Raw genomic sequence first — 23,574 nt, 5'->3', positions numbered from 1 at the left:
CACAAGAGGGAAATTTTTCACAATGAGAACAATCAGCCATTGGAATAATCTCCCCTGGTGGATTTCCCAGCATTGGACACTTTTAAGATTCAGCTGGACAGGGTGCTGGGCCATCTTGTGTAGACTGTGCTCTTGCCAAGAAAGGTTGGACCAGATGATCCTTGTGGCTACTTCCAACCTGGTATTCTATGATCTCACCTCACAAGTGTGAGGAATCTCACACTTGCTCACCCATTTTCACATTAGATGTATGTGATTAATAACGCCAGGAGGTGACACAAAGCAATTTGTTTATTCAGATCAACCTTCCAATCCCACTTCACTTTCAAAATAAATTACCAAATAAACTCTTCCATGAACTATGCTCTAAATCATGAGGTGGTCACAAAACAAAAACTTCCCATCAGAGAAATTTTTTTTGAACCTCTTTTGGTTTCACCAACTTGTTTCTTCCCAAAATGTTAGGATACTGCAAAATTTTAATCTGACACAAATATCAGAATGCAGCAACCAGCAGATACTTTGCTCAATCACATGTCAGTTAAATGATCATAAAGCAATACCAGTACTTTAACAAGGGAATTAAGGGCTGGACTTGATGATCTCTGAGGTCTTTTCCAACCCAGTCAATTCTGTGATTCCGTGAATTGCTTCTACAAAATCCTGATAAAAACATTCCTGGAAAAGAGTAATTTTAAAAAATGTTTTAGTTGGTTTTGATGTGTCATACCAGCCTGTTTTATTGGGGTAAGTGGATTTAAAAAAAGAACAAAGAAATAAAACCTGACGCAGCATTTAGCAGCAGGTTATCTCAATGCACAATAAGCTCTTAGAAATTGAGCCTCAAAACATCCCTCTAAGCCAAGGGCTTTATAAGCAGGGAAACTTGCATCAACAGGCTAAGTCACACGTCAAGATCATACAGGACCCAAGTCTTGACTCTTGTGATGATCATATCACAACACAATATTTTGCAGATAATGACTTATTATGACTATGATAATTACTGTTCAGATTTCATAGTGTTATCCTGCTGAAATGTAACCCCTCACAAGATGGGATGTTTTTGAGTAGAACAGTCTGACCCATTACAAACCTTTTTCAGATTTAACCCCTAACTGTGAGCTTAAAATACTAAACCCACATGGCTCCCCAGTTATTTTGATGCTGAAAAAATGGAAGCACTGCATCACTCTAAAACTGCAAAGTAAGGCTGATGTAGCAATGAGCACCAGCTGCGTCATTAGAGAAGCACAACTCTACACATCACAGGGTGTATGTTCCTTCTTTTACTCTAAAGGTTTGAGGTTTGTTTGTTTCGCTTTTACTTGGCTTTAGATTTTGGCCAAGCCAGTTGCCAGTGTTCCCAGACACCTATTCCCAAGGGACTTGTCTCGCCCTCATTACCAGCAGGTGTCATGGTGAAGGATGAGAAATACTCTTGCTGCCAAGTTCAGGCTGCAGTCCCTGCTCTGAGGATTGCCAGGGAAAGCCCTGCTCCCTCTACTTCTTGCCAGGGCAGAAGTCAGTGCCAGCACCTTGAGCAACCCCATGTCCCTAAGTTTTCTACTTGCACCATCTTTCTCCATAGCCAAGAGATGAAAAGCTTCTCCTGCCAGCTGCCCACAGCACCAGGCTACCAGGCAGCTGGTCTAATTGTTTACTAGCCACTACCTGGCCCTCTAATCACAAGATTATTGATTAATAATTGTATATTACTGTAAAAGAGCAAAAATGCCTGTGTAAAAAAGTTTAAATATATAAAAACACTTCATAAAAATATTTATTTAAAAAATCAAAATGCCCCATGAGCCTGTAAACGTTGCCTGTAAAAATCTCTCTTAACTGGAATAATTTGGAATACAGTCATTCAGGCTCTTTTCTGCCCTGTCCAGTAAAATTTTAAGAAAACTAATACAAATGCCACTTGTATTCTACTTCAACATTCATCCCACCCGTTTCTATTCTTCTTTGTTTGTTTCCAATGTGACAGTTCAATTTCCAAATGTCAGCAATTTTCTTTGGAGGCATCATTTGTCTTTGTTTTTGATAGAGTTCTTCATGGCCTGATTCTGAGGCTTTCTCATGGAGTGGGTTTGAGGTCTGATCGGTAACACGAGCAACACCAGGATGCTTAGAATGTGCATGTGAAAATACATTGACCTGGAAACAAAAGCAGAAAGAGAATGTTATATTTTTGTTGCTAATAACATGAATTGTGCAACCTCAGTAAGTCCATGCAGAATTTTATGCTAAGTGATAAATGAGGACAGTATGAACCTGACCTAGAAAGCACAAAAATACACCCCTGAATTTCACACAGCCTATGCATGTAGCATCCACTGGCATCAATGAAAATGTTGCCATGGATGTTAATGTTAAGGCAAAGACTTACTCAGCCCATCTCTCTTTTAATGTTAGAATATACACGGCTACATTCTGAAGAAACATCCTACATGCTTAGGACATTAAAGTTGCACAAGTTTAAAAAACAAAACAAAAGACAACAAAACCACATACACACAAATTATTCCAAGTGCTGTGTTGAGATCTGAAATAAATCAAAACACTCAACTTTTAGCTGGGGAAGGTCAGGTAGTGATGTTTACAGCAGGGTTGTGTTTTTGAAGGCAACTACTCAAAGGTATCTTAATTTGATATCTTATTAAATATCAAATATTTTTATTTCAAATAATTTGGTAAACACAAGATTGAACAGAAATAAAAAATACTTAAACCTATTACATGAGGCTCTGGCAACTTGGGGAGGACTACATCTGGGAAAAGTATGGTCCAGCTCTTAACAACAGAGATGCACCTTTCTATGGCCTCATTTATGCTTCTTAGCATAGTTCTAATATTTTGTAAGGTGGTTAAGACCACTGCCAGGTGTGCAGTGCTCCAAACTTCTTTGATTAACAGTTTCTAAACTTAAGTATTAACTATATTCTAGGGCAAAGAATATTAAGGTGATGAGCCATCTTGGGGCAAGGGCTGAAAATAATTTTCTTTGTTCAGAACCTTGGTAAAAGTAACATTTCTGAATTCATGGATGCTGGCATAGCACTAGCAAGTTCTTTATACATATTTATTTCTGTAGTTTTGATGTCAGCAATGTAATCTCACAGAATTATATTAATATTTACTACATGGAATGACCTATTGTAGCACAAAAGGAACCAACTTCACTTAAGGGGTAAATTTATAAACTGGTTTAATATTTTAGTCTTTTCTCTCCTTTTTTTTTTGTTCTGACTGCTGTTTGCTACTTTTGTCTTTAATTATAGAAAAATCAGATGTTAACAAGGTAGTTGGGAATGCACCTTACTGAAACTAAGAAAGATTTGGAGTAATTTTTGTACAGTACATTTTCTGTGTTGAAATAAAGTGTTTTAAGAAACAAGAATAGAAAATGTCAAAATTCAACCCCTTTTGAACAGCCTTACTGACAGCAGCTATCCTGACTACCAGTTCTTTATTTTATGTTATAGAGGAATGAATCATCTTTTGTCTTAACCAAAATCTGTTATTCTGTGTTGAAAGTTAACTGAAGAATGAAAGAAAAGTAAAGCAATGTAGTCCAGTCTTCCTTTCCAAATTATTTTCTCAATTTCTCTATTTCAATTTATTTTTATTAGAGTATATCCCATATAGTCCACTACACCAGTGTTTTCTTATTTTTAAGGAACCTAAGGAAGTATTCACTTCTTATGGAAGTATTCAAAAAGAGAAGCATACACATTTCAAGAGGTAATACTCTACCAAGCAACCTCCTTATCTCCTGCTGACCCATCACATCTCCTGTTCTACACACTTGGCAGCTGGAATCTTGGTCTTTTCTCATCGAGACCTTCCTACTGCTAACTCACATTATTCTTAACCTCTCCAGCCTTGGCCACTGTTAATGGCTCAGACTTGACTGTTTTGAAAAAGGGAACCAAATACACAAAGTCATATAAGGACACAGAAAGACTGAGAAGCAGAAGTGAAGTGCTCTGCCTTAGCATTATTATTATTATCATTTCAACAAGTTATAGAAGCGAAAAATCACCCCTTACAGATTATTAAACATCCTGTTTGGACTCCTTTCAAATGTGATGAAATGTCAACTGCTTTTCAGAGTGGTTTGGGTTGTTTAACAAAAGCCTGTGCCATTCTGGAGAGTAATAGTCAAGAAGAGAGAACTTACTTGTAAAACTTAATCGTGGGCTCAACAGCCAGCATAACAAATGGCGCAACAGTATAGCACACGGCCAGTTGAGTGACAATCCAGGTAGCAACATCATAGGCTATCTTGAGAGGCACTGACGAGAGGAAGTAATGTCTGCAATTGTTTCTTACCTGCAGGTCATGGAAAAGTACACAGAAGATTATGTAAATCCATTTCTTAGGCAAAGTCATGTGGACGCATTGCAGTGGATGACGCTCCACTTATCATCACCACTAGTACAGAAAAGCTTATACTCTGGTTAGAAAGCCCTGAGAGTAAGAAGACAGAAGTGTACTGACTGGCATCTCCAAGATCCCACAGTCAATGAGCAGCAAATAGAGAAGTGTCCCCCAAGCCAAGAGGGCCAACTGGCAGCCAAGAGGGCCAACCATGTCCTGGGTGCATCAAGCACAGCATTGCCAGCCAGGCGAGGGAGGTGATTGTCCTGCTCTGCTCTGCACTGGTGCAGCCTCACCTGGAGCACTGTGTACAGTTCTGGATAAAAAAGATATAAAGCTACTGGAGAGTGTCCAGAAGAGGGCTACAAAGTTGGTGAAGGGTTTGGAGGGTAAGCCATATGAGGAGCAGCTAAAGTCACTGGGTTTGTTCACCCTGGAGAAGAGGAGACTGAGGGGAGACCTCATGGGTCTACAGCTTCCTCGCAAGGAGAGGAGGAGGGGCAGGCGCTGATCTCTTCTCTTTAGTGACCAATGACAGAATCTGAGGAAATGGCAGGAAGATGTGCCAGGGGAGGTTTAGGTTGGACATTAGGAAAAGGTTCTTCACCCAGAGGGTGGTGGAGCACTGGAACAGGCTCCCCAGGGAGGTGTCATGGCCCCAAGCCTGACAGTGTTCAAGAAGAGACTAGACAACACCCTCAGACACATGGTGTGAACAGTGGGGTTGTCATATACAGGGACAAGAGTTGGACCCGATGATCCTTGCGGGTCCTTTCCAGCTCAGGACATTCTGTGATTCTAATCATGGGAGCAGACTCTCAATCCTGGGTATCTGGCACAGTATCTTCGAAGAGGAGAGCTGGTATGACTTGATCTTCCTCTCTCCTGGTTTTAATTTATTTATGGTTATCAATCGTGAAACAAAGTTACTTTAATGAATAAATATGTGTTTCTACCTGCAAGCGTTTGCTCCCTAGAGATTTTGGTTTATCTCGACATCTATGAAATCCTCATAAATGAGAAGCAAAGCACATGTTAAGACTGCATGTTCAGCAACCTGCTCTAGCCACAGCAGCTAATACTGATCACTAGCTTAATTCATCCTTCAGATTGACCTGGTTATTTATCCATAGTCAAAGTCTGAAAGACAACAATGGTGCTTCCTAACCCTGCACAACAGGTTGGTTCAGCCTGAAAGATCAGCAGTAACAAAGTGAGAGACATAAAACTTGTTCACTCTCTGGTGATTCCACCCAAGATTAGGCTCATAAACATGGAGATCAGTTTACTGCATCAGTTGCATCTACATTAAACAGTTAAAGTTCAAGCTAGCCGTCCACCCACAACAGCTTCTTGTGAAACATTGTGTCCAGAGCTGATTACATGCCAGCATATAGAAAACATGACCTAGCAGAAGTCTGGACTCAAGCTTAACCTTGAATCCCAAACTAATCTGACATAGCTGGTGGTACTTCTAACCATATACACACAAGCAACATTTCCTCTGGCAGCCAGGACAGCATTGCAGCATGTGCAGAACTGAGCTGGTTATAACTGCTGGGGGTACTTTGTAATTAGCATCAATACAAAACAAAGTTTCAGTGAACCTAAAGTTCACAAAGGCATGAAAGAGAGCTCACAACAGGGACAAGCTGCTTGACCATGTCAGGGTGGTTCCCACAGTTGACAGCTGGATAGTATCTAGCATGGGTCTTAGAAGAGAACAACAAAAGGTACATACTGCTCTGGCTGCAAGTGTGATTAGGATTCCAGTAAGAAACGTAAAATAATATCCAGGATAGATACCATGCCACAGGGCCGAGAGGATAAACGTTAGAGCCGTAGGGTACCAGGGAGCTCTGTCATAGCAGACACTGCAAAGACAAAAACAAAATAAGAAGAACCTGAACACAACTGAACAATGGAGACTGCACTTAAATCTCTTTCTGTTTTTAAGGTCTCATTCTGTTGTCTTAATGGTCTTATCTTTCGTCAGTTACAGACAAGGGCATGAGACACTCTTGTTTATATGGAGCATTAGATGGGGAGAGGAAACATGCTTTTAGGCACTAGGTGTCCAAAGAGCATCTGTACAAATATTCCTGGTGCTCATAGTGTTAGAAAAAAAAAAAAAAAAAGGGAGGGGAAAGGGCAGGTGAGACCTCTCTTTCAACTTTATATCTCTATCTCGAATCACATACTGCACTTCAAAACTCCGATGGCAGATCAAGAGCAAGTCGAAGGACAGAGACGTGGCCCCACCATTCACTGGTGAACAGAAGCACTTTTAGGCACTGTTAGCTGGCAGATGCTGGGAACAACAGGGAGTGTCATACGCTGTTGCAAAGCAGGGGATTCCTGCTAACTTCAGCACCCTGAAATCTTACTCCAAAGACATCAGCTAATGACACTGGTTCAAGAACACAACTATTTAGCTATCTGAGGTTTAACTGAAAAGAAAAAAGTCAAGATAATGCACTTCTTAGCAGCAACATCCTTTTAATCATGAAAAATAGTAGACATTGACTTGTATGATGTATATATTTAACAACAAAAATAGCTATGATAACTACAATAAATCCGTGCTTGTATTTCAGATCTTACATTGACTGTACGCTGAAGCTTTAATCATGCCAAAAGGCGTAAGAAATAACAGGAGACAGGTCAATCTACAAAACCTGGATTTATGCTAGTATTTCTAAGTGTCTTAACAGTCACAGGTTAAAATCAGATCTTCTCAGTGCTGCAAGTCTCTTCTTCATATCCTTAACAGGGACCCTCTAAGCAACCATCTTCTGATAACTCCAAACCATACTGCATTGGGACTCTGAAGATTTCAAATTCTCTCCAGTTCTAGCTGAACTGGATCCCAGTGGCACAAGGCTTGCATCCAGTGATAGTACACACGGAAAACATAACATAGCAAAGTGCAACCATACAGCAAGAATAACAGAGGCAAACAGAAGCCCAAAAGATGCCATCAAAATGCTATTACATTTTATTATGGAAGATTCTGAACAGTTTGTTTATAGCTTTGCTGCTCATATACAAAATGTGGGCATTTTAAATTTGCAGCAATAAAACATTACAGCACCAAATACACTTGTATTCCACCAACTGTTGCAGACACAGGAAACAAAGACACACAAGAAGCTATACACTGATGAGATTCAACAGTCACTCTTTTTCCAGGCCATCTAGAGTTGTTGGGTCTTACAAGCACATTACTGTTTCACTATTCTTACCGTTTTAGCCAGGCAGCTGTCTGAATATTCCAGTTTTCAATGTACATTTTAAAACTTGTTGCAGTCTAAGAAAGAAGTTCACATGAAAGGTTAGCAATGAAACTTGTAAATTAATACTTTCATTTTAAATTAGAGAGGAGATACACAGAAAATATTAATGCCAGTAGCTACCTGTTGTGAAGACTGTGCCACAGTCGTCCATGGTTACACTAATATGTTTTGGGAGGGACATTAACTAGGGTGACTGGTCACTGCTAACACTTGGCATTTGCTGTAAAATCTCCTTTTGTTTTGTAAAATTAAATACTATGTTTGGTTATTTTTAAAATAATGGAAAATCTGAAGAACTTTCTTGTTTTAGATGCTTGGCCTTCCCTTCCATTCATAAACAGCTTCATTTTTCGGAAAAGATGTCTTGCCACCCATTATACAGCCTGGACTTCCCTAGAGCGCTATGAAAACAAAGTATTACCAAAAAACCTTAAAGAAATGCATAATTATTTGGAGAAGGAAGGGGGAAGACTAAAAAACAGAGACCAAAAAAAATTAGGATTAAATTTAGAAGCCAATTCTCAGCCCACTTTCCAGCTTGAGAAACCAGAGTAGACTCCAGGGTCCTGGGAGAACCACCTGTACTTCCTCACATCATCAGTTCTACCAGCTTTAAGGGACTGCTAGACCCCATTCAGCATCAGTTTGCCTAATCCAGATGAACTTCACCTCTAGTAGTTTCCCATCCTTGCTCCCCTTTGGTTCCTCGCTTGCTGACAGAAACCTTCAAGGACCTCCTCACCAAGCGGGGACATGATTCAGTGACACCGCATTGTTTTCACATATCAGCCGAAAGAAAGGGCACACTGAAAAGATGGACCAAAGGCAAAGGTGTCCAAGGGGAATATGCATTTTTACACCTCCACACAGAATCCTGAAAGTTAGCACTCCATCCTCTGCGTCTAAAGCGTTAAAATGATTAGCAATTCCCAGTGCAGCACTGCCACATTTTAATAGCATTACTGCACCAAGAGAAGCCAAGAAAAATATAATTTCTCTTCCAAGTAATATTGTCACTCTCTTTTGGCCTCCTCGAAGTTCCCCTGTTACATTAACAAGAGAGAAAGTAGTAATTGGCTGTCAAAACATGCACACTGCCAAGGCTTTCTTCAAGTCCCCCACATGCGTTTAGTTCCTGTCACATTTTAATGCCCTCACAACTCCTGCCATGTGCTTATCTTTACTACAGATCAGGCCATTTCTTAGCCAGATTCAGCACTCAGGTTCCCTACTCTTAAGCAATTTTACCTATGTAGGTGGATATACCTGCTTAAAATGCACTGCACAATGACACTTACATTCAATTCCCAGAATTGTTGTTGGGTATAAAGTGCGAGTTCAAGGCTTACGTGAAGTAATGGCCTCTGTAGCCTCTCTTTTCGTCTTTGCACATGTGATCTAATCAATGGAGAGCACTCTGTTCTATGATCCTGGAAATAATTTCTCCACTCTGATCTCTATTTCCCATGTAACCAGTAAAGAAAAAAAGTTTCAAGGGTCCTTACAGTTCGGTGCGTAGAGAGGAGCAAAGGCTCCTGTTTCCTTAATTTGGCTTAAGAGTATTGCCTGCACTTTGCTTTCCTCCTTCAAGTAGAAACTGCCTCAGCCCATCAAGGAAGGAATCACCTCCTGCCCCCAAACCAAATCAGATATTGATTCATGATCTTAGAGCGGTATCTAGGGTGTTACTGTCATTGAGGAGTATAAACCACTATGGACAGTGTATTCTGTACCACTCAAGGAGAGATGTATAATGAGGATTAATTATGGTAAAAAAGCCCACCATCACCACCACCACAAAAAAAAAAAAAAAAGAAACACAGAGAAAGGAAGTTGAGAAAGGGAAAACACATAATGATATGTCCAGCTTTGGCATCTTTCAATGTTTTTCAATGAAGAATTATAGGGGCTCTTTCCTTTTTGAGCAGAGCTATTAAAGCACATTCGCTTAGTCACAGATCATTCAGCAATAAAGCAGTCAACTTGTTTTCATCTGCTTTTCCTTTTAAAATCATAACTACAGAATTACAGGGAGAAGCTCCTCCTACTTCTACAGAAAAGAAGCCTTTAGAAAGCAGTCTCAGACACATAAACATTTTCACATCCCACTGGCATTCACAAAACATTATTCAGGGCAAACAAACTACATTGGCCATCTTTCGTGCTAGAGAAACAAACATAAATAGCTTACAAAAGACTAATAGATGTCAAAAGCATCCTGCAGTCACAAGAAACATGTGTGACAGATGTTTTGAGAAACAGTGCGGCTTGCTGGATGGAGCTGTAGATCAGCAGCCGTCTAAGCTCTATGTGGCCCGGCCAGTTCCCATGCAGGTTGCTCAGTTTGTGCCTGTGATCTCTCTGACCTTTGCTTTTCTCCACTTACCAGAGGCACTCCAGCACGTGCAGGGACCCAGCCCTTGCAAGTGTCGTGGCAGCCTCTTTCACTGCTGCCACCCATCTCAACTGGGTTACAAAAGTGGAAGCCTGCTAGAAGTAAATAAACAGAATACACTACAGATGGTGGAGAATCATAGCTGTGAGCAGTTTATTGGCCTGCTGAACTCAACCACAATCTACTCTAATTGACTGCTCATTTATTAAACATCTGATTAATCATTTATTAACCCTCTATAAACTATTTAGAAATGCAACTTGAATACAGAGTGTGACGAAGGCTGTGGGACAGATGCTTCTTATCTGCCCAACAAATAAAATACAAAACCTCTCCATGTCAAAGAGGTGTGGCCTGATGGCATCGACCTATTTTCCTTCCAGCAAAGCTTCTCCTCATTATCATGCCCATTTGTCTATAATTACACAAATGCAGCCACTCCTTTAACTCACCTCAATGTTCCAGATATTTAAATTGGACAACAGGTCCCAGCGGAAAATGCCCTTCTCATCAACTCCACTGAATCCATAACCAGCTGCATTATTGACTGCATCTGCTACAACATCAAATCAAAACAGGTCAAATCAGACTGCTAGAGGAGCCGTGTTTTCTTACAAGTCAGTATGACACTAAACACACAATTAAGTCGGTTTTATAGCAATTAGCATTCTCTCCTCCAAAGAGAAGCTTCCTCTTGGCAAAGGGACACTGCTATAAGGTGACACAAGAGTCATTTCCTCAAGAGGAAAGACTATCTACTCTTTGGGCAGAAGGAATAAGATAATAAAATAAAAATAAGACAGCAATAGATAAAAATCACTTTTCCCTGTATGTTGCCTTTATTATCAATCTGAGATAGATGTATATGAGATGCCACAAAATCAATTAGCATACTTGGATGTCACAGCATTTTCCAGAGTTCAGGAAAACTTCAGTGTCTCAAAGACACGCTTACCACTTCTATTGAGTACCAACATCGTTGTTTTAATTAAGACTTTCATTCAGACTTCCACAGACAAAACCTTCTGCTAATCCTGTTGCTCAGTGCCTCCCTAAGTACCTCATCATCTCTACAAATCAAATATTGAGTAACTCCAGTTACAGACTTAGCTACTTTAAGTGCAAATAAAAGCTTGGGTAACGGTAGGCATTTCACATGCTGCAATTGTTGCTCTTTCTCAGGGCACCAGTCAGCTGCCTCCTTGCTCAGCCTTGCCTGGGAGCCCTCTCATCACTGGGTCTCAAAATCCTACTTTTAACATGCCCCTGCGGGAAATCCCCTCTCAGAGCACTAAGAAAACAGGAGGGACTCATTATCTCTCGATCATTAGGAGCAGTCAACACCAAGGATTATTGGAAGCAAAAGGAAAGTGAAAATACAGGTAAGGCTTTTCCTTCTAGATCATTTAGAAAATACAAGCCTGGTTAAGTTACACTTTTAAAAGGTAAGCATTTCTTTCCCAAAAATGAAAACTGACTTTGCTTTGTAAGTGCTATGAAGACAGGCACAAACACATGATGGAATTCTAAAACCTGGGAGAGAACATACGTTAAAGCAACAAGACTAATAATAAATAAATAAATGAACAACCTTCTCTAACCTAAAATTTTCCCTGGCTCTTTCCATCTCAATGACACTCTTCTCAGTTTGAGGTGCATGCATTGCTGGCTGGGTTTTCAGGATCTCCCCTACACACAGACTTGTAATACCAGCAAAAAAATTCAGTCTCCCAATTTTCAGCCTGGCTTAAAGTGATTTGACTCCTCACACATGGATGGGAAAGGTGCCTTCTAAAAGGAAGAAGGTAAAATACAAAAAGATTATTTTGACCACCAGTCTAGCTGGCTCCCAATAAAAGAAATTTGCCTCTCTCTATAATGAGCCCTCTTCCTTATCTTTTCCTTTTTCTTGCCAAGATTCTTGGTTCCTTCCTAACACCTCCTTCGTTCCCCACTTTCCCCACGGTTCTTCAATCCTTTCTCTTGACCGCTCAAAGCTAACACACACAGGATCACACAGTACCCTGGAGACAAAGCCTAACTTTAGCCCCCCAACAAGAACTACAGCTTTCTAATACAGATGCATGTGCTGAAGATGTCCCACATGAAGAGAGAAGTCTGATGTAAGCGGCAAATTACGAATAAAGCTTTACAGGAGGCAAACCTTTTTTCCTAAGAATTGCCATAAAACTTATTTTTGTACAATTACAAAGTTTTAAGTATGAGGAAATTGTTACATTGTCTTTACTGGCAAGAAGCTGAAAAGCAGATTTCGTTCCAGAGGCAAGAGATGTCAGACAAGCTAAAGGAGATTTTATGAACATTTTTCAAAACTTTTGACATCTCCCCACTTCGATGTGGTCCACTGCCTACAGGAACACATGTACATCTCCCACGGGAACTACAGGTCTAGGGTTTCATTTATTTGTGCTTCCCCACGATGTTTCAGACCCCCTCCCTCATTTATTATCTTATTTATTGCCTACAAAAATAAGTGATGCAGCCAGACTTACCTAAAGTCCACGCAAAGTAATACTTTGGTTTTGCTGCCTGTGTTACAACATACAGGTAACCAAGTCTTGACAAGAAGGGTGTTTTATCAAGAAATTCATTATCAATAATATATGCCATAGGGAAGTTCTTGGTAAGTGTCAAGAATAAAATGAGAGATACTATTGTGATACACAGCTTGTACATCACTGCTCCCTAAAAAAGCACAAACATCAATGAAACATTCATTAGAAACATTTGCTTAAGGGGAAAAAAAAAAGACAGTACTCATAACATACAAACCAAATGCACTTCAAGGACCAATTAAGTTAGCAGTGACAACGTTGATAATTAGTTTAGAAGAGGTAACAAAGGAAAAGCCACAGCTAAAGCTTTGGTTTAATTTGTTTTCCTGAACTTCCTATAGGTAGGTATACAAAGGACAATTAGAAGTCAAAACTGGTGATGAACTTAACATGAGAGTCCTACATCATTTAGAGAAGGTCCTAAAATTAGAAGCAAAAACCCAAACTCTACAACATAAAGGAGAAATCTTCCCTATATGGACTGTCATCTCCTGGAACTAAAGACTGGATTCCTTCTGGAAGACAAAAGCATTGGTATTCAGTACAACAGCTGGCCTTATTGCCTAGCTATCATCCAGAGATCTTGCTAAAAACCACTTGTACAAAAAGCATACATCTTACAGAGCACATATATAGGGTATCTGCTACACCATACTGTTTTCTGTGACCACTCCTTAGCTTTCTATATACTAATACTATCAACAATCAAGTCAGTAGTTAGAAGATAAATTTCAAATACACATCACGAGTAAACTACTTGATACAGTCAGAATTCAAAAGGTAAATCTGGCACTTGGGTACCATGTAAAAACTGACTTATGTTCTCAAAAGACTAATAAAAGTGTAATACAATGTTGAAAAAACAATGCATTTTTTTTTTATCTCAAGTAGTCTTTTTATATCATTTTCATATTCAGGATTAAAGTAACGTGCAATTGTCTTTAAATGCCTATGTTGCAAATTTTCACATTCTCTGCTCAATTGCATCTAACACAATACAGGCTTATTCTGACCTCAGTCAGACTAATGTAAGTCAGAAGTAACACTACTGAAGTCAGTAGAAATACAACCATGTGCAACAGGAATCAGGTATGTTTAGGCACGTTCAGAAGAGACATTTTGCACACACTCACATAGCTGCGCATTCAGTGTCACTTTAAGGTAAAGGAGAGGAATCTACTTCTCATGCTACGTTATCCTGTCTTACAAGCAGGTCATTTTATAGGAAGGTCTTCAGTAATATTAACAAAATATAAAATAATATTAGTGTTAATTGTGTATGAAAAATTACCTTCAAGTCATCTTAAAGCGTGAGAATCTCTTGCAAAGCACCTTTGCAAGCGACAGTTTCTGATTAGTTGTGATTCATGTACTTCTAACATCTCCTGCCCTATGGGTGGGATTTAACTTCTTTTTTTTTTTTTTTCTGACATGTCCTCTTCTGTTTGGAGCTGAACTGCAACTTGTCATTGTCAGAACCTGCAGACCTTTCCCATAGCTGCACAAAGGACACTCATTAACCAATGACCCGTTTTGCAAGCCAAACACATTTGGGGAATTCAAGAGGAAGACACTAGCCCTTCACCCCAACCCTGTGATAGAAACAGCAGCCACTTCAAAGAAAAAAAAGCCTCTGTAATCTTTACTAGAAAGATAACCCAAAAATGTTTTTTCTTCTTAGTTTTTAATTATGAGAAACATGTACAAAGCTGTACTCTCCTGTCTTTCACAATAAATCTTTGCCATTTTAAAACTTACAGTTGGAGAAGGATCAGGAAGTCTGTCATAACCCTTCTGCTTCCAGTTCACTTCTAACAGTTTCATGTGCACATGCCTTCCTTCAATGAAGGCTATATAATCCTTGTAATTGCTGCAAGGCCCAGCTATGATGCTCATAAAATTGAGGAGATAGCTTAAATACTCCAGTAAAGAAGGTCTCGTCCTGTGAAAATCATCCACGCACATCAAAACAAAAGGAAAAAAAAACAAACTAGGTAAAACACAGCAAAGATTTTCACAAATGCTTTTTGTTGTACTCTCTGCCTCAGTCCTCAACTCTCTCCTGCCACCCTCCCCACCAGCTGAAACTTCATTAGATCTGTTTTGGAGAAGATGAAGCGCAGCCTCTCTTATATCCTGGTGATGCCTGGCAGATGGCAGTCAGCACAAGAGTAACAAAGAAGTGCTTAAAATACCGGTGAATGAATGCCACTGATTTGAAAAGTTGCAATCTTATTACTAGAAACATTTTAGTTAAAAACAGTGAGAAATTTAGACACCCACTCTCAAACACATTGACTTGCACATCTTGAACAGGCCAGCGGTACCAGGAGTGAGAAGTTGGTAACAGGTTTTGGACATCTGCCAACTATGTCAGGGGCCTGTATGGGCTGGCACACCACAAGCTGAGTAACACTGGTCTCACCAAGCAATGTGATGCAGTAGCTTGTCTTGTTGTGCAAACCACAGGGTGGGGAGCATTTAGATCAGGACTCTCAGGCCTGAGAGGAGCTCTCACCCACCCTTCAGTTCAGCCTTCAGAAAAATGGGCAATGTGATATGAGGACATAGAGGAAGAGAATGAAGAGGCATTCTGTCCTACTGTGCAAATAAAGGAAGTAATTGCCTGTATTGCATCACAAACGGGAAGAGGAACTAGGGAGAAAACACAAAAATCAAAAGACAGCTGAAGATGAAAGTCAAAGAGAGCCTATTGTGTTCGTTATTTCCATTTTGCAAGTGCAAATCCCACAAGTTGCTTGGAGGGGAGTTTACATTAGATGTAAAATGAAGAAGATCCACTGTCCTTGCTACAGATCAGCAGGATGTAAAACTAAATGATGCATAGGCCTCTCAATACCAGTGTAATTTGTAAAATGTTGGGCTTGCTTTATTTATACAGCAGAAAACACCAACATTTCAATTCTGCACTGAGATACACAGTGCTCTCCACAAATGTGCCAACAGTCACCATCCAGGTAAACGAGGAGTCCCCAGATGAGAAAAGAAACTAGGGCACAGACTTTCCAGACTGTCCAAGACACAGATGGACATGCATAAACCAAATACCACTTAAAATTCTTTCAGACCTAAACATACATTTCTAGCTGAAAAACTAAGCAACAGTTAAACATTTGCTGTTGCCTACTTTTATTCTGAAGCGGAATTAGTTTGAATAAACAGATAGCTTAGCCGGGATTTTCTGCTTTCACCCTGCTGGCTAGATGTTAGTGCCTGAATGATATGTTCTCTGGTGAAATTTCACAGAAAGATGCAGCAAACAATTTGGGGTAAGGGTCATCTTTCTGTTCTGCAAAATTTGGTCCATGATTCGCGCTTTTGTGCTCTACAGTAAGATTAAAAATAAAGTCATTAGTTTCAATGTACATTCTGAACATGGGTGGGTGGAGAGACATGAGCAATGCATGAAGGAATGTACAGAGAATGAGTGAGAAACAAAAGCAGACCAAAACCAGGAGGGAAGACAAAAGGCTGTATTACCAAAGGGGATTTAAAACTCTTCAGTTATGACTTGTCTGCCACTGACACTTAAGCTATTGGCATGTACTTTTCTATTATGAGCTCATCTACTGTACAAGGAAAAAAAAAGTCTGTTTGGTGAGAATTTGACTAGAATTAATCATATGGTCATAAGGGCCTAATGCAGTTAAACATTATGCTGTCAGCTTTAAAGATAGACACAAAGCTACGGGTCACAGAGAAAGTTCTATGAGTCTCCCTACAGGATTTTTGATTTTCGAGAAATCACTCCCGTCTTACTTTTAGAAGATCACAGGTAGACTTTCTGATGGCTCAATCTTCTGCCTTGGAAATGAAGGAAATAATTTCCTTGGCCTTAAACAAACACTTCATGCTGCAAAGTAGTTATGGTTATCTAATTCTGTAATACTAATTATTCTTCTAAAAAAAAAAAAAAAAAAGAAAGAAAGAATTCACCTGCATTCACCTACCTGCTGCACTTGTATTTAGAAAAAAAAAAGGCACTCTAACAATGACCAACATTCTGTATCCCTCTGAACAATGAGAAGACTAATCACATAACTTTAAGGACTATGAGTATTAACATTATGGAGGGAGACAGGAAAAATAAAATTTCAGTCTCCTAAAATTATGGCAAATAAAAGCAGTACTTAATGTGTCAGATTCAAACCAAAATGGACTCTACTATGCAGTGGTTTGCTGATAGAGGAGTATTCTACTTGAAAAAATAACACATCACATATAGGATGAAGACAATAGCCAAAAAAGTCCATATAGTACAGTCCTAGCCTGAATGTAAGAGTTGATTCAGCAAAGACTAGTTTTGTGGAACGTGGAGTATATATTTAAGTCAATGGCACATTGCCAAGTACTTCAGTGTTTTACTGACCAGCATAAGGTGAAAAAGGCAGAAGTTCTGGATTGAAGAAATAAGGAATATAACAGAGAAACTCTTTACATGTAGGGAGAGCACTCATAGCAGCATTATAAAAACGAAAGTGCTCAAGCAGACAGAAAAAGCAGGTAGAACTTGTGCCTTATCGCAGGCTGGGAAGAAGCAGGGAACATTTTTGTGGCTGGGCCAATAAGTTGGTCCTGGCATTGCAAAGGAAAACAAACAAACCAAAAAAAAAAAAAAAAACCACCAAAAAAAACCACTACACCAAGCCCAAACCCTAAACTTCTTTGGAGGAAATGAAACACAAGTTACTAGAGGAATTAAATTCTTACTTTACAGCAAGCCGATTTTGCTCAGCAGTGAGTTCCTCAGCTTGTCGTCCTATTCCTAGAAAGAAAGAAAAGCCATATTAGACCTTTCTGAAAGCCAGACAATGAAACCTATGCACCAAGCCTTATGTTTGCATCCCACAGATAACTTTCTAAAGCCATAAGCTTCAACACAAGCAACAATTGTCACAGGCAGTTGTAATACAGCTCAATTCCTAACTTTTAGGTCACGTACATTCACATTCCATGCTACCTCTTTACCCAGTTCCCTACCTCATTCCCTGTCTCACCATCACTACACTTTGAGGAGAAGCAGCCATAGCATTCCCACAGACACAATGCAACTCGCCATGCCACCAACTGGCAGCGACCCCAGCAGCCTCTGCTAACAGCCCTGGGCTGGAAAAACCTCTGTTCCCAGAAGCCGCTGGCTCATTTAGGCACAAGCCTCCCGCTGGCTCCTTGGTGAGAAATGGAGCATTTCACAGCAGGAGGAGTGGGCAGTGGAAGAGAAACGGGCTCTCAGGAAACAGAAGCTTTGCTGGTGTGAAGGAGCAGCCTGGCTGCCTGCTGCTGGAGCAAGCCTAAACACACACATCAGTAATAATCTGGAATCGTACAAGGTCCAGGCTAGAAGGGTTGACCTCCTGTTGAGCACACAAGACCTTTGGGGCCAAAGATATATACATATTCGCCGTCCTAGGAAAACTACAGAAAAATCTGGTGTGATGGCCAGCGCATAAACAGACATTGCTCATAGCAAATACCTCAAAACCTTGACTCTGAAGCTTTGGCTGTACACACTGTGAGGAATCCCACTGGCTTCAGCAGAACAACTTACCACAGGGTGAGTCACAGCACTTGATGCTGAGTGTTCATATATACATCTTCACAAGACCAGGGGCCTGGCATCAATCAACACTACTGTTTGAAACGTACTGGCCATAATTACCAATATACACACAGAAAACCCATTTCCTAAAAAGACTGCTGATAAGCTGTTCATTCCCATTCTCTTTCTGTTATTTCAGTTTGTAAATACTGGGAGGACGTGAGTTTCAGGGAAACAATTAAGCACTTAATTACTTAAAGGACTGGGTATTTTGTTTGTCTGTTTCCATTTATGGGCAGCTATGTTTAATTTTTAGAAACAGAGATTTGTCACTGATGCTTGAACAGCAAGTTGCCTCTGTTTGCTCAACTGCATCGTATATGCATGTTCACAATGTAATGAACCTTTTCCATCATCATTAATCTGCTGGATTTGTGGTTTGCTTAAAATGCTCCTGCCTCTGCTGTTATCTTTTCCTTTTTGTCTGTTCATTTACCTTCAATATTCTAGATGTGCATCTAGGCTGCATGCCACTGCAGCACGCAGTGGTACCTGAGCTGGCTAGCTTAAATAACAGAAGCAGAAAAGCCTCAGTAACACAAATGTCAGTGACAAGGTCAATTAGCCCACACAGAGCTCCAAGCTGCACCCATTACAGACAGCTAAAAGCATTAGACCCACTTGTGTAAACGTGGCCTGAAAACAATGCCAGACCCTGCAGTCTGTGTTGTGGCCATCACCTAAATTCTGGATGATTACAACTCCATAGAAGGCTACTAATTCAGCCACCCACAGCTTATAACACCATGGGCCTCAGACTATCAGAAGTTCACACTGCAACATCAGAAGACATGAGCAATAACAGCACTGATGACATTTCTAGTCTTTGTGCTGTACTAGACATAGGCATTTCACTGGGAAATAATAGTGTTCTTTGTCACAGCACAGCACAAGACTGAAGGCAAAGTTCTTTTGCTTGCAACTGTGCTTCTCCCTACACTGGCAAAAAGCTGTTGAATTCCGTCTCTCACAACTCATGAAGTGTATCATCACTAAATATATCAGCGATAGGATATTTTTGCTACACTGACATTAAAGGCATGAGTTACATTAATGTATTAAATGCACCTCTTGAGAGCTTAAAGAAAATGCACTGTAGCATCTAAGCAGCAGATACTGTTGCTAGCCAAAATGCAAACTAGGCCCCAAGGAAGTAGAGCCCGCAAAGGGAAGAACAGTTGCCTTTGTTACTGCAAAGACGGTTTGATCATAGAGGACTGATCAGAACTTGAAGTCTTTAGCTTTCCTCCAAAAAGCTTTTTTCTTCTTCATTTGGAATGACTTGCTGAACTACATTCATCCACTCCGTAAATCAATGACAGAATGTGCTGGAATAAAAAGGTTGTCTTCAGGACATGCAAAGAGATTCCTCTTCTTACCATCATGTAACTGGCATGCAAGTGTTGTGATCTTCTGTGTAATTATCATCAGCGGACTGTAACAAAGACAGAACAACAGTTAAACGCCTTATAATTCGTATTATTCCCAACTTCCTTACTGAATGTCTTTATCCCTTTAAAAGGCATAAATGTATTAGCAACGAGTGGAAAACATCCAATTAAAACTAAAGGAGGAAGTCAGGCATAAGACAATTGCCTGGGTTCAAAACAACCCCACAGTAACTTGCACTGGAATTTTTAATTGCTAAGTGCACACAAAGCCTTATTTTATGTCTCCACATCCTGCAGCAATGCAAACTGTAATTCAGCAGAAATCGTGCCACTAGGAAATACCAGCTTCTGCAGTCCACTGGGCTTCCTTTCAGGCAAAGACCAAATTCAAGCCCCAAATGACACAACACTAGAATACAGCAGCACTGCTGTGACATAACTGTGGCTCTCCTTACTGTTAGCCTCCTATTGTCCATCTCCTCAGTGCCCTAAAAAAACAGCAACTCTGCCAATACACACGCTTATTTCCCCACATGAATAGCCCTATCAATTAGGGCTACGTGCAAATACCAGAGTCAGCACAGCAGAGTTTCCCACTTGCTTCTTGGCCATGCAACTGCCTTGCAACAGCCTGTCCAAGATGTCACATTTAACTGGGAGTGTTTGGGCATGTGAGATCTGGAGCATCCCAAAATCATGAGCTAGCTGTAGCTGAGCCACACTTACAGGCTACAACAACCCAGCAGCTTTGAGACCAACATAACAAGCAGCCTAGGAATAGCCATTACATTCAATGGGGCTACTTATATTAATATTTATGTAATCAGCTTTACAGAGCTTCTTAGCCCTGTAGGCAAATGTGAGCTGCTGCAGGTAAGGAATAGAAAAAAGGCAAAACTCAACTTGTTGGCATCAGGAGCTGGTCCCCATGAGGGTAAAGGACATAGCCAGAAGCACTTGGAGGTACATAAGAAGAAAGATGGGGGCAAAACCACGGGGAGAACTAACCAGTCTCTCACAGGCAGAGGTTCCAGGGCTAATTGTGGTCAACAACAGCTTCTAAGGGCTGTGGAGCCCTAATCACAAAACCCTGCACTGAACACCTGTAATCAGGAAGGACCCATGGCAGGCAAAATGAGGGATAAGCACCTGCTAACGCTGCCTCTCCCCACCTCTCTACCACTGGGGACACCAGCACAGGGCACCCAGATCTCAGGAGACCTTCACAACCACTATATCCAGGAGGCTGTAATGGGTGATGAGGATACACCGTGATTTTTAAAGCTTTAATCGTGATGATTATATGTAAAATCAGTTCCACAGAAGAGATTTGTCTTCTCTAAGGATTAATACAATGGATTGTTTCTCGATTCGGTGATAAATTATCAACATAAACCATACAGAGGTTACTGCTTGAACACAAATGTTGTCTTCAATACGGAAATTAAAACCCGAGTTTGTGCACAGGCTATTTACAGAGTTTGACAGGTATATGGAACTTTTTAAAGAGACATAGAAGATTACTCAAAATATTATGGCCATTCATTTCAAACATTGTAATATATTTTCTGGAATCCAATGAAGGAAAAAAGCTGAAGGCTTTTTGGTTTTAGTTTGAGCACTGTATTTTCCCCACTGATTTATCAAAAAAGCAAAAGTTACATTCAATTATATCTCTGATTCATGTTCTGCAGAGATTTCCAAGACATTCTGAATCATCCTCAACTAAAATCGATTTACTGGTTCCAATCAAATGCAAATCCAAAGGCTAAGATAAAGTGTTTGAAATCTGATTATCTCACTATTATAAATCAAACTAATTTTCAAGATCGTTAATACGCTGAACATGGTAAACAAGAATACTGGAAAAACACATTCTTTCATCATAAGTGGTCTTTTTCTTTAATACTAAATATGGCTGATCTTTTTCAAGAGTCTGCATATAATTCTGCATGAGCAGATAACTTGCATTTTCTAGCCAGAAACAGACAACATGTAGTATCAGTCAATTTCTTCATCAGAAACTACTTTTATTGTTTCAGCAGTCTCTACTTGAAATGTCAGTAAAAAAGCTTGCATATAAAACCCAAAACAAGCTTAAGTATACACAGGTCTGGAATACAACCATAACATAAGGATTTGTTCAGCAGCTCTCTTTGGGTCATTCTAATTTTTATTCCAATTCATATTTCAAGAAGAGTTAGTTACAAGCTATTTCCACCATTAACTTCAACATACTATTTCTCAAAATAGATTTTCCCATTCAGACAAAATTTAGCTTTGCTTCAAAGATACACAAACCCCAATCCATAAGCATACAAAAGCAGATTTTTTTAATCCTTAAGAGAGACAGAGGCTGTCAGTGAACCAGCAGTTCTACTGCAATAAACACAGATTTTTATTTTATCAGTGCTTGACCTTTTAGCTTTACGGGTGAGCACTAACACTTGTTACAAATTGGTGCAATTTGCTGCATATGTTTCTTACAGCAAGCACTTTATGCCAATATTGAAGTGGGTAACTTTAAACGTCAGGCTCAGAGCCAAAACCGTGTGCCTTTAAGTGGCCTAAATTTAGACGCTTGTCTTAGAAAATGGGGCCCCCACCATAAGCCAGAGAGAACCAAAACACAAACAGTCCTGATGTGCTGATTAACTGAGAGAAGCAGAAGTGCAGCCTGCACTAAAGTCACACAACATACAAACACAGAGAAGAGAAAGGTTCTCTTCATCTATATTAGGACTCCATCACCTCATTGATGGCGCATAGTAACCCAGCAGAAAAAGTCAGTCTTATGCATTTTAATCAGAAAAGACAGACAGTCTGCCTCCCTCAAACCACAACTCCAGAGGAGACAAACGAGCACAAAAGTGATGTTGCCAACACTATGGGTGGGAGGCAGACCCACAAAGTGCATCTGAGACACTCGCAGTTCTCTCTCCTGCCATTCATCATATTACACATCTGCATATCTCTTCTATTCCCTACTTGGGAAGGTGGAAACCTGCTGTACAGTGGCAACAGGATGACACCCTCTAAATCTTTCACAAGATCAGTATCACTAAACGCTTCACACAAAGGGTAAGCAAGGTTTCAGGTGAACAGGGAGCACCTTCCTCCTCCTTCACCCGTCTACCATTACCACACTGACTTCATCTCACTGGGGGACCAAGCCTTCACTGCAGGACAGGGCAGAGTACAACAAAGCAACAGCAGTGCTGGAGCTCTGGCGTACTCTGGCTCCCCTTTGGGGTGTGGGCCTCCCCTCCCACCTTCTGTACACCACACTTTTCCCACTCCTCCCTGGGGACTCACCAATCTCTCCTCATCATGCACACATACATAGAGCATGTCTAAGACTGCTTTTGTTTCTTCAGAATGAAAAACAGTCCTTTCCCCCATATTTGTAGAGCAATGCATGAGGACACAGGTCCTGCATCAGTATTAAAAATTAGATAAGAAAAATACATTTAATTTAGGGGAAAATGAATATAATCATTTCCTCAATACACATGTGAATGGTTATTTTTGTTCAGCCTTTCAGGTAACATCTAATTTTAAACAGCAATAAAACACTGAGCAAGTTAACGTGCAAAATACAGCATCATATCCCATACAGTCAACTGTCTCTAATGTGATAATATTTTAAACCTTTGACTCTACTGGAAAAAGCCAGAAGAACAAGAAGAAGAATTGATGAAGCTATAAAACTTCCAATAATCTTTCTTTCTCCCAAATTTTGAGATATGTACAGGTTATTTTGACTGGGGCAAATTATTAGGATTATTTTTAAAATAAAGCATACCTACTATACTTGCATTTACAGATGAAGCATGAAAATTTACCCTTAGAAAGTGGGCATTTGAAATAAAACACCTATTTAAGAAGTCCAAATGACTTGAACTCA

At 40.1% G+C, this 23,574-nt stretch overlaps 1 protein-coding gene across 5 annotated transcripts in view; it reads right to left on the bottom strand.

Moving 5' to 3' along the window:
* Positions 1-273: 273 nt before the first annotated feature.
* MBOAT1 (membrane bound O-acyltransferase domain containing 1) overlaps positions 274-23,574 on the bottom strand; it is a 57,542-nt gene continuing 34,241 nt past the window's right edge. For all 5 annotated transcript variants that reach the window (XM_065052305.1, XM_065052306.1, XM_065052307.1 and 2 more), the window contains 9 exons: positions 19,656-19,711; positions 17,388-17,442; positions 14,415-14,598; positions 12,594-12,786; positions 10,533-10,636; positions 7,635-7,699; positions 6,131-6,263; positions 4,190-4,341; positions 274-2,163 (listed from right to left, as the gene is read on the bottom strand). In XM_065052305.1, the coding sequence (XP_064908377.1) occupies positions 2,031-2,163; positions 4,190-4,341; positions 6,131-6,263; positions 7,635-7,699; positions 10,533-10,636; positions 12,594-12,786; positions 14,415-14,598; positions 17,388-17,442; positions 19,656-19,711 (1,075 nt within the window). In that variant the 3' untranslated portion in view covers positions 274-2,030. The remainder of the gene's footprint in view (positions 2,164-4,189; positions 4,342-6,130; positions 6,264-7,634; positions 7,700-10,532; positions 10,637-12,593; positions 12,787-14,414; positions 14,599-17,387; positions 17,443-19,655; positions 19,712-23,574) is intronic.

Source organism: Columba livia, chromosome 2, assembly GCF_036013475.1.
Source record: "Columba livia isolate bColLiv1 breed racing homer chromosome 2, bColLiv1.pat.W.v2, whole genome shotgun sequence".
Lineage (NCBI taxonomy): Eukaryota > Metazoa > Chordata > Aves > Columbiformes > Columbidae > Columba > Columba livia.
This window is presented reverse-complemented; position numbering and strand designations above follow the sequence as displayed.